Source organism: Triticum dicoccoides, chromosome 4B (assembly GCF_002162155.2).
Source record: "Triticum dicoccoides isolate Atlit2015 ecotype Zavitan chromosome 4B, WEW_v2.0, whole genome shotgun sequence".
Taxonomy (NCBI): domain Eukaryota; kingdom Viridiplantae; phylum Streptophyta; class Magnoliopsida; order Poales; family Poaceae; genus Triticum; species Triticum dicoccoides.
The window spans coordinates 645,598,126-645,613,377 of NC_041387.1; the positions used below are offsets into that span (position 1 = coordinate 645,598,126).

General features: G+C 51.3%; 1 protein-coding gene and 2 long non-coding RNA genes across 4 annotated transcripts in view; 2 read left to right on the plus strand and 1 right to left on the minus strand.

The window, feature by feature from the left end:
- Positions 1 to 189: 189 nt before the first annotated feature.
- On the minus strand, positions 190 to 2,361 carry LOC119292002 (alkane hydroxylase MAH1-like). Its single transcript, XM_037570821.1, has one exon. The coding sequence runs from the start codon at positions 2,220 to 2,222 to the stop codon at positions 699 to 701; it is 1,524 nt and encodes a 507-aa protein (XP_037426718.1). The 5' UTR covers positions 2,223 to 2,361; the 3' UTR covers positions 190 to 698.
- A 4,582-nt stretch (positions 2,362 to 6,943) lies between these two features.
- Positions 6,944 to 8,829, plus strand: LOC119292003. Its single transcript, XR_005142796.1, has 2 exons — positions 6,944 to 7,108; positions 7,193 to 8,829. It is a non-coding gene; the product is annotated as an uncharacterized LOC119292003 (long non-coding RNA).
- A 4,246-nt stretch (positions 8,830 to 13,075) lies between these two features.
- LOC119294155 overlaps positions 13,076 to 15,252 on the plus strand; it is a 2,995-nt gene continuing 818 nt past the window's right edge. Inside the window, exons 1-3 of one of the 2 annotated variants that reach the window (XR_005143358.1) lie at positions 13,076 to 13,549; positions 13,653 to 13,776; positions 14,466 to 14,576. This is a non-coding gene — a long non-coding RNA (uncharacterized LOC119294155). Of the gene's footprint in view, positions 13,777 to 14,465; positions 14,577 to 15,252 lie in introns of both variants that reach the window. The other variant, XR_005143357.1, reaches the window with a different exon arrangement.

Genomic DNA, 15,252 nt, shown 5'->3' on the forward strand with positions numbered 1-15,252 from the left:
TCTCTCTCTCTCTCTCTCTCTCTCTCAACAAACCAGCTCTCACGGTGCTCTCTTCTCGGGTGCTTTTGTGCAACAAGAGCTATGTTGTAAAATAGTTCTGTAGCAAGAGCTATGTTGCGAAAATTTTGTAAAAAAATTCTGGAACAAGGCCTTTGTTACAAAAAATATTCTACAACAGAATCTATGTTGTGAAAAAAATTGCAGCAACATCTCTGTTGCAAAACTTTTCTGCAACTAGACTAATATTACAAAAACAAATTCTGCAACAAGACTTGTGTTGCAATGATTGAGACGCCGCTCGATGCGCTAGATCTAACGGCTCGCGGCGCGGTTAATCTTTTAAAAGATCAGCCTGCGGACGCGTAGGACGGCCCTTTTGATAGACTCAACCTTAATACAAATTCATACAAAGTTGAGAGACTTTTTTTAAGGCAAAATTGAGACACTTACTTTGATACGGAGTGAGTACTAGTTGTCACTAGATCGATTTGAGATCGACAACATAGTGAGTACGACTTGCTACTGGCCAAGCGATACGTTCAACAGTTCGACACTAGATTCTTCCTTCTAGCTACATGCGGCGTCCCTTGTCAGCGATCGATCGATCAAGCGCAGCTACAAATTCGCCGACTCCATGCATCTTTCTTTCACCATCATCCATCAGGCACACGGTTGATTACTCTCAATTCACCTTTTAATCAAGCACCTGCGTGCCTCCTCTTGATCCTGGCCTTGAAGCCGTTCTTGATGTGGAGGATGATGGAGATCTTGGGCTCCACGACCTGCCCGGCCACCGCCTCCACCTCGAAGTTCCTCACCACGGCGGCCGCCACCGCCTTGAGCTGCACCAACGCCATGTCCTTGCCGAGGCACGTCCGCGGGCCGGAGTTGAAGGACACGAACTTGTACGACGGCACGTACCGCGGCTTACCGTCCTCCCCGATCCACCGCTCCGGCCGGAACTCCCGGCAGTCCTTGCCCCACACCGCCTCCATCCTCCCCATCGCGTACAGCGACACCATCACCTTCTCCCCCGGCCGCACCTCGTGCCCGCTCGGCAGCGCCTCCGCGGCCACCACGCCCTTGTGCTCCATCGGCACCGGCGGGTACAGCCGGAGCGACTCGCACAGCGCCGCGTGCAGGTACACCAGCCGCCCCAGCTCGTCCGGGTCGTAGGTCACCATGCCGTCCGGGGTGGTGGTGGTGGAACTCACGGTGTCCAGCTCTGCGAGGATCTTGGACACCACCTCTGGGTTCCTCGTGAGGAGGTAGAAGAACCAGGAGAGCCCCGAGCCGGTCGTGTCGCGGCCGGCCAGCATGAGGTTCATGGTCGTGTCGCGGAGGAAGCCGTCGACGACCGTTCTGGCTTCGTCGTCGATGTAGGAGGAGAGCAGGTCCGCCGAGTCCTCGATGCCGCCTCTGGCCTTCACCGCCTCCCGCCGCTTGGCGATCGTGTCGCCGATGAACCGGTCGATGTCGCGCCACGCCACGGCCATCTTCCGCTCGTACCCGACCCCGAGCCACCGCACCAGCTTCCACCACGACGGAGGGAGCACGTTGCGGAGGAGGAGCACGTCCATGGCATCGTCCATGGCGCGCGCGAACGGCACTTCCGGGAACCCGATGGCCAGGCAGCCGGGGTCGACGCCGAACACCAGCGTGGTCGTCGTGTCGAACGTCAGCCTGAGGAACACGTCCTGCAGGTCGCACACGCCGGTGCCGCCGCCGGCGACGTGGGCGAGCAGCGGGAGCAGGTCGCGCTCGACCTTGCGCCGGCTGCACCGTGTCACGAAGGCCCGGAACCTTGGGCCGGACATGAGAAGCTGCGCCTTGGCGCGCTGGCGGCGCCAGGAGTCGCCGTCGGCGTTGAAGATGCCGCCACCGAGGATGTCCATGATCTCGGCGAACTCGGGGCCCTTGGGGTAGTTGGCGAAGTTGGAGGTGAAGACGTGGCGGACGTTGGCCGGATCGGAGGTGAGGAAGAGCTCCATGCCCGAACGCAGCGGGCCGACGAAGCGGAAGTTGAGCGGGCTGGCGGTGAGCAGGGAGGTGACCCAGTCGTGGAGGCGCGGGAGGTTGGCGAGGAGCGCCGGGAGCATGCCCACCAGCGGCCACTCCAGCGGGATCACCGGGTTCTTCCGCTTGGACCTGGCGTGGAAGTAGTAGAAGACGACGAAGCATAGCAAGGAGAGCGAGAGCTCGAGGAAGGAGACGGGCGCCATTTTTGCCAGCTCCCTTGCACCGTTGCACGCTGCACGCACGTACGTGATGAAGGTCGAGGCGAGGTGGAGCGCGCCAATGGTGGTGTGGAGTTGGAGACGGAGACTGGCGAACGTTTGGAGGGTCACTCACCTATATGTACTCATACTCGAGCAGAGCATAATCAATGCCGGGTTTGGCTTTCATTTGAGATGGTACTCCTGATTGGCAGTCTGTTCACAAACAAATTGTTTTGAATATGATTGATCATCACAATTCACAAACGTGGATTTGAAATCTTGAGACCAGTGGTGTAGGTGCAGTCTGTTCATGGTCATTTTTAATTTAGAGTGAAGTCCACAAATATGCACCTGGAAAGTCAACAAAATTAGTTGTCAATTTCCAAGATATGGGTATAACATTTTCAATGGAATTTCAACTAGTATAACGCATCGTGTACCGTACACACATGGTTGATACAACATAATAAATTAAAGGTGAGAAATATGGTACTCCCTCCTTTCCGATGTATAGGGTTGATCTCAATTCTTTCGTTTTTCCGACTTAAAAGGTCTCATCTTCATCTCCTATTGAGATTTCGAGGTAGCATACTCCGATTGCGTGTGCTAATCGATGCTGGTGTCACTTTCCTGGCAGTTGCATGCTGACATAAATGATTGAGTGCGTACGTGGCTTGATAGCATAAGCCACATGCACATGCATGAAGTGATAGGCCTGCCCGGGCTTGCCACCGAATCACGGATGTGTACGTGTGGATGCAAGTTGCAAGAAGACACCCGGCAGTGGGAGGGAACGTTGAGTGAGGCAGAGAAATGGTGGATATATCATATGCGTGGAGATGGTTCCGATTGATATCCTGGACCCTGGACTGGACCAGCAGTCGGTGTGCATGCATGTGTACTTTGCTCCCTTGCAGCTGGAGTACGTACACACAAATATATATAGTTTGATTAATGTTAACTGCATGCATGTGCTATCTTGAACACCTACGCGCGTGGCTTGCTATGCATCGTCCATCCTTGCTAATCGGGTACTAGTATACTGTATGATCTCGGCCATGCATGCCTATCACAATTTATGGGTCCCCGCCGCATGCACCAGCCGGGAGACCCAACCTCGCGGGTTCGGCTCACCTGCGGGGTTCCCAGCAGGGATTATTATGCAGGGCCAATAAATAAGTGCCATGTGTCTCTGTGGGCCAACAACTATAATTAACTTTGATTAATTTTGTTTCCTGCTGCTTCATCATCCGGCGTCTGCGCCGAAGAAATAGGAAGCTAGTTGTGCTTGCTCGGCCGCCGAGCCGAATCGCCGAGGATGTAGCTGGGTCGTGTACTGCCAGTCGAGGACTACCCTGCGTCCTTAATTTTCAGTCTGGTGGAGCGCCGCCGTCTTTATCTACCGTATTGGCGAGATTACAATCTTAATGATGGATCTCTATCACATCGAGCAAACGACCACAGAAGAACAACCATGGCAGTCTATACGACGACCCCGCAGTACCTGTACTTCCGGCCGCTCCAGCTCTGCACCAATGCAAATCAGTTCATCGTTTCATCCCTTTTTCGATCGACCAAACTAAAAGAGGTTAAATCTTGACTGAGGAATTATTGGATCGTTGACGGAGGGTGCTAGGCGGACACGTCTTCAACGGTGGTGTGCGTGAGCTCGGGCGCCATGGGCGCCGGCGGGCTGAGCGACTCCGACGAGGGAACATGCGCCTTCTTCTTGCCCCTCTCCTTTTTCCGCTTGTGCTTGTTCGCTCGTGGACGAGGCCTGGGCCGCGGCCTGCACGACAGGTGCTTCAGCCACCGGCGGGGCCGTCGCCATGGGATGCAGCACTGCGTGAGCCTCGGCTGGGGCGGCCGCCGGCATCCACGACAGGAGGTAGAACTCCTAGCGGTGCCGCGGGCCGACGAATCAAAACCCATCGGCGCTAGTAGCAACTAGTCTCATGGCGAGGAAGGATCCATGCAGTAGGAAACAAAATTAATCAAAGTTAATTGTAGTTGTTGGCCCACAAAGACACATGGCACTCATTTATTGGCCCTGCATAATAATCCCTGCTGGGAACCCCGCAGGTGAGCCGGACCCCAACCTCGTTGACTTAGCCGGCCATGCATCCGGTGGATGCGCACTTTCTTCAATACCCGCGCATTGCTGCAGTGAGACGGTTGCAATATACGTTGATGACATTTGATTGTGTGAAATATAAATGTTTAGATTAATGACATATGAATTAAATTTAAAATACATATGGCTTGCTATATTTGATTATGTACAATTGTAAAATATTTATTGAATATAGATAGAATAATAATATAGAAAAGTTTTCCATGCATGATTGTATGTGGTGGTGGGTCTTTATCATGCATGATTGCATGTTGAGGTGGGCCTTATCTCATCCATAATTGTATGTTGATATGACATGCTTGCATGTTGTGATAAATAAGTTAAAGCATCTACAACCATGGACATAAAATCCGGGCCCTAAAACGCCCGCGGACGCGCGCATCCGCGGGCAGTGACTGCACACACCTCATATTTTCTGCCATGCATCCGAGTACGTCATATTTTATCCCTTAGATCCATACAAAAAGCATGAGATAGAAAATTACGTACAATGCAAATGAGACTAGTGTAAACTACACATCGTCCTCGTCAGAGATGTCCGCTATCTCCTTTCCGAGCGCCGGGTAGATGAGTGCATAGGAGGGCTCCGTCTCCTCCTCCTCATCCATGCATGTAGGCAAGCATCTCACGACATCCGATTCCTGCTCCGCCTGGAGTATACGACAGTTGGCCTCCGTCTCCGCCTCCAACTTAAGGGAATCGAGGATTGCCTGCTTCTCCGCCCATAGATCTACATCCTCACGTCCACATCCTGCTTCACGTCCGCATCGACCTGCAACTCCACCTCCTCCTGGAACTTCTCCTCCTCCTCGAACTCCTCTTCCAGATCCGTCGCGTCCCGTGGTAGCCCCTCGGCGTTCGGCCTTCATGCCTTGCCCGAATCAACTCAAGGAGCTGCAGCTGGCGCCCTGGAGTTAGATAGCTCACTCGTCGTCGTTGTGGCATGGCTACTTGACTATGGTTGCGGGTGAGTGGCCGACTTTTGAAGAGTAAGGCGACGAGGGACGAGGGGGGGCGGGGTGGATGGGCTCGGGTTGGCGGCGCCGAGAGGGTGGAAGTGGATGTTGTTAGGGCTTCGGGACACCGTTCGGCTTAAATAGCCGGAATTTGGCCCTCGGGTGACAAGTCGGAGCGGCGCCACGCGGTGTTCACGCCCCACCGCAGGAGATTGTCATCGGACCATCGGGTTTTCGGGTATTTTCTTGTGGGACCTCATCGTCAGTCCGATGTGGCGGACGCGTCGGTCATGCCCGGACCTCTCCATATTCGCCCTATATTTGGACTGGATATGAGAGGTGCCGGTCAGCCCGATCGTTTGATGCCCGTTTGAGGCGTCCCTCTAGGCCGGGTTTTTTGACCAGTCCCTGACCAGTCTGTCCGCCCGGTCGTTTGAGGCGGGTTTGAGGTGGCCGGCTGTAGATGCATTTAGTGGAGTTTAATCTCTTAGGTACTCCCTCCGTCTAGGTGAGTAAGTCATCTTAGGTTGTGCACAGTGACCAAGGAGGAGGGAAAAACAAAAAAACTTAATGTTCATTTGCTAATTAATAGCATTGCATGCACTAACCACTGCATGTAGTGTTTGGTAGTCTGAAGTCATTAAAAACATGCACACCCCACATCTTTTATTGGTTGATACGTCAAGAAACAAGAAACAAGGTAGAATTTAATGCACCGTGCTTAAGTGTTTTGGGATTATTTAGTTTTCATAAGATGACTTATACACCTAGACGGAAGGAGTATATAGTATTCCTCCTGTCGCTTTCTCAAAATTGAAGGGTTTGCTTGGTGCCGATTTTTCTTAGCAAAATCGCCTAGTTTTCCCCATCTTTATGTCTGGCGAAGCTGAAGTTGGTCTCCTTTTTTTTGATAAAAAGAAATCTGAAGTTGGTGGAGGCGAAACATTGTTGAGGATGTGAGCATACCAGGCTTTTGGAAAAAAACACCCAGGAGGAGTCACATGAACAATATATTAAGATATACTCCCTCCGTCCGTGAATAAGTGTACTTCTAGCTTTTGTCTTAAGTCAAAGTTTTAAAATTTTGACCAACTATATACAAAAGAGTGATAACATATATGACATCAAATTGATATATTATGAAAGTACATTTTAAAATAGATCTAGTGATATAATTTAGTGTCATAAATGCTAGTACTTTTCCCTATAAAATTGGTCAAAGTTTTAAAACTTTGACCTAGGACAAAAGATAGAAGAACACTTATTCGTGGACGGAGGGAGTAGATAAAGAGCCCATCTAGTGAGCTACCAAAAATTCCCTTACGACATCGAAGTCCTCAAAGAAAGATATTCCCTTACGACAGAAGCTGAACCCTGGTCAGCCCCTTCGACTCGAGAATTCGTAGAGCCACGCAGATGGGGGACACGCACTTGCGAAAACATCTCTAACCATGGCTCTACGCAGTGACCCGATCAGATATGGGTAATGTTTGTGTGCGGCGCATCGGCTAAACGCTCGGGCCGGTCGTTCCTGCGCTGTACGATAGAAACGCCCCTGGCCACTCGTTTCGTGGGTCCCAGCACTCTCTCATCCTTATCTCCCCAGCCCCTCGCATCTCTTTTTCTCCTTTCCTTTTCCATCGGTAGCCATGGGAGCCGCAGCCGCGACCTTGCTCATCTCCTTCCTCTCTCTACTCCTCTCTCCCTTACCCCCATCCTACAGAGGGCTATTGAGAGCGCCTGTGCGACACCATTCAGAGCTGCTGCAAAGGGGGAGTTCGCCACCATGGGTCACCCAGGTGAGCTCGTCGCCATGGTGCGTGCGTCGTCGCCCTCGAATGCTGCGACCACACCTGCTGTTGCTGCCCTCTTTTTCTGGGTAGGGGACGGCAGGCGGGGGTGCTGCAAGCAGCGGAGCCCCGTGTTTTTGGGCAGGCGACGACGAGCTACAAGCGAGCGGCCACCACCAACCACCGATGCGATTCGACGGCGGAGATGCTGCTACACTAGCGTGGCGGAGCTACAACCGTAGTTCGGCGGAGCTACAACCGGCAAAATAAATGCTGGAACCGGCGACAACCGTGTTGCGATGGCCACGGCGGCGATCCATCAATGCTGGGACCAACAATATTTTGGCTGGAAGCGGTGATTTTTTTTGCTACGACCTGCGGTGATGATTCATAGTTTTGCTGGAACCATTTTCTTTTTTTGTTGCAAGCGTGATTTCTTTTTGTTACCACCGTTTTGATTTTTTTGGAATAAATATTCATTATTTTTGTTACAATCGTCTTGCATTTTTGCTGGAACCAGCGTATTTTTCTGCTACAACTGTTCTTCAGTTTTGCTGGAACGAACACGCCCTTTTTGTTTGCAATTTTGACAATGACGAGCGTGCCGGTGGTGAGCGCCGACGGCGAGCGACGGGCCTGTCGCTGTCGGAGCTGCAAACTTTGCTATCGGAGCTGCAACTGTTGCCTACAGCTGTTGCATGCGTGAAGCCATCGACAAGTGCAAGCGGCGACCGGCGGCGGCGACGGCGACGAGTGTTCGGCCGCCGGCGACGAGGACACCCGGCGAGAGCGGCCCGACGACGAAGACAACCGGCGAGGTGCGGCAACTGGAGAGCGTGTGTCCCGGCAAGGCAATGAGAGCGATGAGAGGCAGGAGGATTTTTTTTATACGCGCTCGTGAGAAAGACAACTGCATCAATCGTGCGGCTGCAAGCAACTCAATTAAACGGCTGAAACTGGACCGGCGGAATTATTAAGCCGGCGCACGGCGCCTATTAGTCGCCTTCCCATCAAAACTAGCTGAAAAATTGATGGAAATTCTTAACCCCATGAATACGAGACAATATACATGTTTAGTCTGTACAATTGCTTGCATGGACCGCTCTTATATGCCTTGTACTTGTGCGTATGCTACTTCCTCCGTCCTGTTACGTACCCTATTTGACGAGTTCGCTACACTGTTCATCTCCTTCCTTCCTTCTTGGTGTCTTCAGCTCTTAGCTTCCAGAGGTCCAGTAATGTGGCGCCGGACTGGGTCCGCAACGACCCAGATCGCCGCAGCGTGGATGCTCGACCGCTCCGTGACGACTATGAAGACAGCCGCCAGGCGCCGCCGCCGCCTTGACGGCGAGCTCGCCAAGATTGACGAGGAGTGGTTGTTTAGGGACTGCTCCTCCAACGCCGATCGCGACAAGTCAACTGCCAGGGCTCCGAAGGCCACGTCGGCAGTGGGCGCGGCAGCACTCCCCGCGGCGCAGCAAGAGGCGGAGCGCCCCTCCGCGAGCGGCAGGCAGCCGTGGCCCTCCGGCGTCGTTCCGCCGCCGAAGGGACAACGACGACGACGATGGCACCGACGAAGACAGCGGTGCGGCAGGGCAAGGCAGCCATGTCTACGGGTGATCGTTCGGTGTAGGGTTTAGGGTTTTTTAGCTTTTCTGTTAAACGGTCGATATCGATCTTTTATGTAAATTATGTCCAAACTTCAATGAAATTGGCTCGGTTTGATCGAATTTCATCTTATAAGTTTGAACCGTTGATAAAATGTACGTATGCGGTTACGGTTGGATGGCCGTCCTTTGATTGCTACGGTTGTATGCGGCTAATAGCTAGCTAGGACCTCACTTACATGGCCGTCCTTTGATTGCTTGTTGAAGCAATATGCCAATATCTCACAGATTAAGGAGGGACTGTAGGTACACAGTGACCGTCTCGATGTCTAGCCAACGGCGATCGATGCCGCTCGTTGCCTGCCCGACACGCAAACCTCCGACTGGCCGGCCTCAATCACGCTGTAGCATGGCTCGATCCGACCTGATTGGTCGTCGATCCTTGTCATAAATGTGACACGTAGTACCGATTCCATTGACTGGGCACAACAGTGGCCGTGATGTTTTCTGGTGATCTATCGAAATGATCCGTGATCCTTGCACCGGCCATAGGGTGCAAACGTACAGATGGGCACGCATGGCATGGCAGTCAGCACGGTACGTAGGTGCAGCCGATGGAGATATGGTGTGTGTGGATGTGGCTGGCAGCTCGATGGTTAGCTAATCGGGACATGGCTGCCGTCGCGCCCTGCCCCGCGTGGGTGCTACCTCACCTCATCTACTTAGCTAGCAAGCTAGCTAGCGTCTCTTGTCTTCAACAGGCAACAGCTCACGTTGGACCTTCCCCATGCCATCCTGCTGCGTCGGCCGCCGGGAGCATGCCCACCAGCGGCCACTCCAGCGGGATCACCGGGTTCTTCCGCTTGGCCCTGGCGTGGAAGTAGTAGAAGACGACGAAGCAGAGCAAGGAGAGCGAGAGCTCGAGGAAGGAGACCGACGCCATTTTCGCCACCTCTCTTGCACCGTTGCACGCACTGAAGGTCGATGTGGAGCGCGCCAATGGTGGTGCGGAGTTGGAGAATGGAGACTAGCGAACGTTCGGAGGGTGACTCGTAGATGTACTGGCACTCGAGCAGAGCATAATCAATGCCGGGGTTGGCTTTCATTTCAGATGTTACTCCTGATTGGTCTTTCGGTATATGAAAAGTAAAGCAATTTCTTGCCGAATATTTTTTCTGTAACTGTAGCTGGCAAATCGTTTGCTATATGGGGTGGCGAGTGAACCATCTTTGATGGCAGTTTTAGTTGTGAAATAAGATCAAAGGACGGCCGTTTTTAAACGAAAAGTTCCTTCTCCCGAAGAAACCACTCTCCCCACTTCATTACAACTAAAACTGCCATCGAATCGTTCACATGTGACACCTCCCCTGACGAATGTTCGTCCGTCAGTTAGGAGGGTCCACATTTTTAGTACATTATTATTCGAATCGGGAAAATGTCTCGACTTTTTATTACTTTTCGCAAGAGAAAAATAAATTATTTTGATTATGACTGATCATCACAGTCACAAAGTTGTCCGTTCATGGTCATTTTAAATTTAGGATGAGGGGCACAAGGGTACACTTGGAAAGTCAACAAAATTAGTTAGCTTTTTTTAGGGAAATTGTCTAACTTTATTTAAACATGGTCCAGGATTTCGTCCGCAATAACACTTAGGATACAATCAGGTGGCGAATCTGGCCACGCCACACACACACCGTTACCTACAGCAAGTTTGGCAAGAATGTGGGCAGCTCTGTTTGCAGATCGCCGTTTCCATGTCACCCTGCATCCTTGCCAACCTACCATGAGCCGCTTGATATCTTCCACAATGGTGCCCATCGGGGAGAGGTTTTTGGACCCACCGTTGATCATGTTGACAGCCTCCTTGCAGTCCATCTCCACATGGATGCTCTGGATGTTTCGATCACGCCCAGTGGCGGAGCCAGGAAAATCATATGAGGGTGGCCGAGTGTTCTAATGTCTTGCTGGGAGGGCCGGCCTATCAAAATACGTCATTTTATACATCAATTAAGCACTACTAAGATGGATATTAGCCTTAAGTCCACTACTAGAAATCCCCATATTTCCGACGGTGAAATCTAATAACCGACGGGCCGTCGGTTATTTCAGTAATAGCCGACGGTAGTTTCAATCGCCGACGGTTATTTCCAAATCACAAGTATTACTACTAATAGCCGACGATATACTAGATTGACCGACGGTGAAAATCCCACGCTCGGGTTTCCAATTTAATGTCCGACGGTTCTTGCTACACCCTCGGGGAATACATGTAATGCCCGGCGGTGAAATTTAATAGCCGAAGGTGAAAACAAAACTCTCACCTATGACTGCAAATGGCCGACGGTACTCATCTGACTCTCGGTTATTTGAGAAAATACCCGACGGGGGATAGCAATAACCGACGGTTAACCTTTACTCTCGGTGATATGTTTCAATGGACGACGATGTTAAACATGTGGAATGACCAATGTTATATTCCAGATAATTCCTGTATAAGATTTTTTTTCAAAAATTAGGGCCCCCCATCAAAACATGTCTGGAATCGGTTAGGTCACATCCACCGCCCATGCTGCAGTCGCCTCTACCGGGAGGCGTCACCGAGCAAAGGTCGCACGGCGGTGGCGGCATGGCCGTTTCCTCATCCTGCTCGGGGTTGGGCGGTGCGGGGCGGCCACTGCTCGCACTTACGTGGTGAGGTGCCACCCGGGGCCGATGCTAGGAGCTAAGTCGCGGGCATCCGGGGTGGCCCGGCTGGCGCAAACCCGCCGCACGTGGGTCGCATCATGGTGCGGGGTGGTCCTGCAGCTTGGGCAGGGCTATGTAGGAGGTACGGAGGCGTAGTGGGGAGAGCTAGGAGGCTCGTCGTGGGTACGAGGAGGCCGAGACGATGGTCCCTACTGGGTGGTCGGTAGTTGTGGCTGGTACTAGTTCCATGCATGCGGTGCAGATCTGATGCAATGCACGTGGTTTTGGTCCTGGCTGACGCTGTGTTTCTTTGTGGCTTGTGGTGCTATGACGGAGTGCGGTGTGGCGGTGCAGGTGCACAAGGGGCACAACAGCATGGATGTGCCGCTATGGGATCATGCGATGGCACAGTGAGGGACTGCTGCTGGGGCGAAGCGGGCCATGGGGCGGTCTAGTTCAATGGGGATTTGGGTCCTAGCACCAGGATCTGACGGTTGTGATGACGAATGTTGCTGTACACGGTGTCGGCCGGTGCCATGTGCTTAAGTAGTTGTCACTCGGATGTGCTCCTGCGTGCTTCCCAAAAGCTAGAGCAGTGGCCACAAAGTGCAGATGTGGTGGCGCGGTGGACCATGTGGTAGGCTGACATGTGGAGACCCATGGCTACGGGTGCAGCAGTTCTGGTCTCCATAGAGCACGGTCGGCGCGTCTGACGCATGGTTGTGGCTTGGAACCATGTTGGTTCTTGGCCTCGGGCGGTGCTCCTTTGTTCCTTGACGTCATGGTGCTCGATAGGGCATAGCGGCTCGGGTTGCATCCGGTGGCTCTGCGTCTATACGACCGTTGATGGATCTCGGGCCTCGTGATGGTGGTTGGCCGCCGGTGGTTTCCGTGAGGTGCTGATGGCTGCTGCGGATCTCGAGACTTCTTCGTCGGTGGCAGCTTCGATGGTGGTGGTGGTTGGTTGGCTTGCCGGATCCTATGCGGGATGATGTGCGGCTGAGGTGGTGTGGGAGCTTGGGTGAAGACCCCGTCTCAGCTTTGTGTTGTGCCGAGTGATGGCGATGGTTGTGACCATCATTGACCTTCTTGTAGGCATAACTATTTTGCTGTCACACCCCTCCCACGCGGATCGGGCCATCACGACCACTCTGAAACCCTTGATCTTGTGTGATTGTGGCGACACTTTGGTGTCGTATTCCTCCCGGGCGCTTCGTCTTAGAAGTTCGGCATTGGCAAGCAGGACCGTGGATGACGAGGTTGTGGCTTACAGGCTTTTGTGGCAACGATGATGGCAGGAGCGATATCAACGACGCAACAATGTTTGCGGTAGTCGGAACTTCTTCGACGTATCCGTGGGATTGCCTCAATTTGTTTGTCTCCGTGAAGTCGAAGTTATGGCGGCGGGTCCATGCGGTGTGCCTGGTTTGTCCTTCGTAGGTCTTCGTCAAGTTTGGAGTTGCATTGTCTAGTTGCAACAATTACATTTTATGAGAAACCTGAAAATAATTACTTTCAATTTTTTCCCACTGAATATGTGTTGCATGTACAGTATTTTTTATATAAATTCTTTTATCAGGTAGTATCAAGAACCATTTCACCTCTAAGCAAAAAAAAAGAGGAACCATTTCACCCCCCGCCATTATTTCCCTCTTGCCACTTACCAAATTTTACGGCCCATCTTCTATCGGCCACGTGCCCACGTCCTCCCATCCCTCGCCCCTTTTCCCTCTGAAACCTCCCACGCCGCATCTTCTCTTCTCGCTTCCCTGCTGCCATGCGCCAACCCCGCCGTCACCCGTCGATCCGGCTGCGGCGCTGCGCACTTCCACCCTCGTTGCCCTCCCTGGTCCAGCAACGTCACCTGCTCCCTTCAACTCCCGTCTCGATCTTCATGGCCCTCAGATCTAGCAGCCCTCGGCCACGACGCTGCCGGATCTGGCCGGCTTGGCCTCGTCGCCCCAACCGATAGGTGCTCGACGCCGCTCCTCAGGATTCAGGAACGCAGCGGTCTTCTTCGTCAGCTCTATATCCCTCCACCTCCTATGCCATGTATCGGCCATCTGCCCTTTCTTGAAGCTCCTCCTCATCCAAGTGGCCACCTGATGTTGCCGAGTGGACCACGCTCACTCGCGCTTTGGCCCACCAGTACCAGGTTTGGTCGCCACTTCCTTTGCGCAATTCGTCGAGCAGGTCATCTGTGTGGCGTATGTGTGCTGTTGTAATGGATGGCTTGTTTTCTGGTGGTTGGGGTGCAGGATTTTCTCGTGTCTTTCAAGTTGAATACCCGGGAGATGGAGGAGAATAGATGGTGCCATGGCGGGCTGCTATGGTGGTGAGGTTCACGTTCTACAGTGAGGCCATGGCCATCGTTGTTTGCATGTATGTTTAGGTAGAGTATATTTTTTGTTTGTATGATTGCTGAAAAACAAAGGCAAGCCTATTAGTTTGGAAAATAAAGTCAAGCCTATGTGTTGAAAGATAGTTCGATAAGTAGCCATTTGGCGCCAGTGAGGTGAGATAGCTACCTTACGTTGATGCATGTATGTGTTTGATCAAGGCTAGCTAGTTGCAGCAGTTGGAACTAGTACTAGTACATAAGAGAAGTGACATTGTGTCATCATGTGCAATCAGGATTGGGATGTATACTTCATACTATTGTATAACTTAACTAGTAGTCCCTGTCAGACAACTAATTTACATTGAAGAGGTCCCCCATTCATGTATTAGTACGTACACTCCTTGTTCTTTTTCCTTCAGTTTTGGTCTGTAGATGTACTTGCAAGTTTTTTCATCTCGCTTTTGCTTTTCTTTTCAGTATGTTGTACTCTCTCCATCTTAAAATAAATGTCTCAACTTTGTACTAACATTAGTATAAAGTTATACTAACCTTGAGACACTTACTTTAGGACGGAGGGAGTATTTCTGTAATATTTAGCTCCTGTTCCTAAAGCTGATGCATCCACTGGCATGTTAACATCATCTCCTGTGTGTTCTTTTTCAATGATGTAGAGTAGGGTAGAGCAGGGGTTCTTACTTATTGTTCTTATACACCCTATGTTATCATGCAGGTGGCAGTTGGGCCTATCTGAAGAGCAATAATGTAATGCTTTTGAGCTTAGGCAAATGAAGTTGTATTTAAAAGCGGACGAGATGATGTTTGTCAACACGAAACTGAAAAGGTTGGTCCATCATCTCTTAGCTATACATCCCATCTAGTTATGCGCCAATTTAGTTCTAGACAACATGCGCATGGAGAAACATATATGCGAAAATACATGTATCTTCATCACTACCATTGAGTTCTGAACTTCTGATAAGAACACTGCCCTGTCAATCGACTTCCTTGTTTTGCGACCTTCCTTTTTTTATTTGAGATCTTGTGTCTGAGGCACACTGACCACTTGGCCAGCATACAATGCCTTTGAAGACCATGCTACAGGTAACTTGCTTTGGGACCTCTTTTTTTTTAGCTGATTTCTTGGCTTACCACATTGCCTAGGTGGTACTACTATACTATATATATATATATATAATGTATGCACCTGCTTGTGCCCTATTTTCCTAGATGTGGCTCATAACTGAGATATCTATCTATGGACTAGCTATTTTCTTACACTAAATCTATCTTAATTAAGGTGCGAGGGGTAAAATTTTGTTGAACTCATATAGGATTTTTTTTTCATGTATCACATGGCCATCTTGGTCTAACTATAGCACATGTGGGTTCTGGAGATATGGTGAATACAGTTAATTAGAAAATTGTCATGTGCTCAGTGGCGGAGCCAGGATTCAAGTATAGGGGGGGCCAAGTACGTATATTGATCTAATCTCGTTGGTAATTACTCGTCGCTCCTA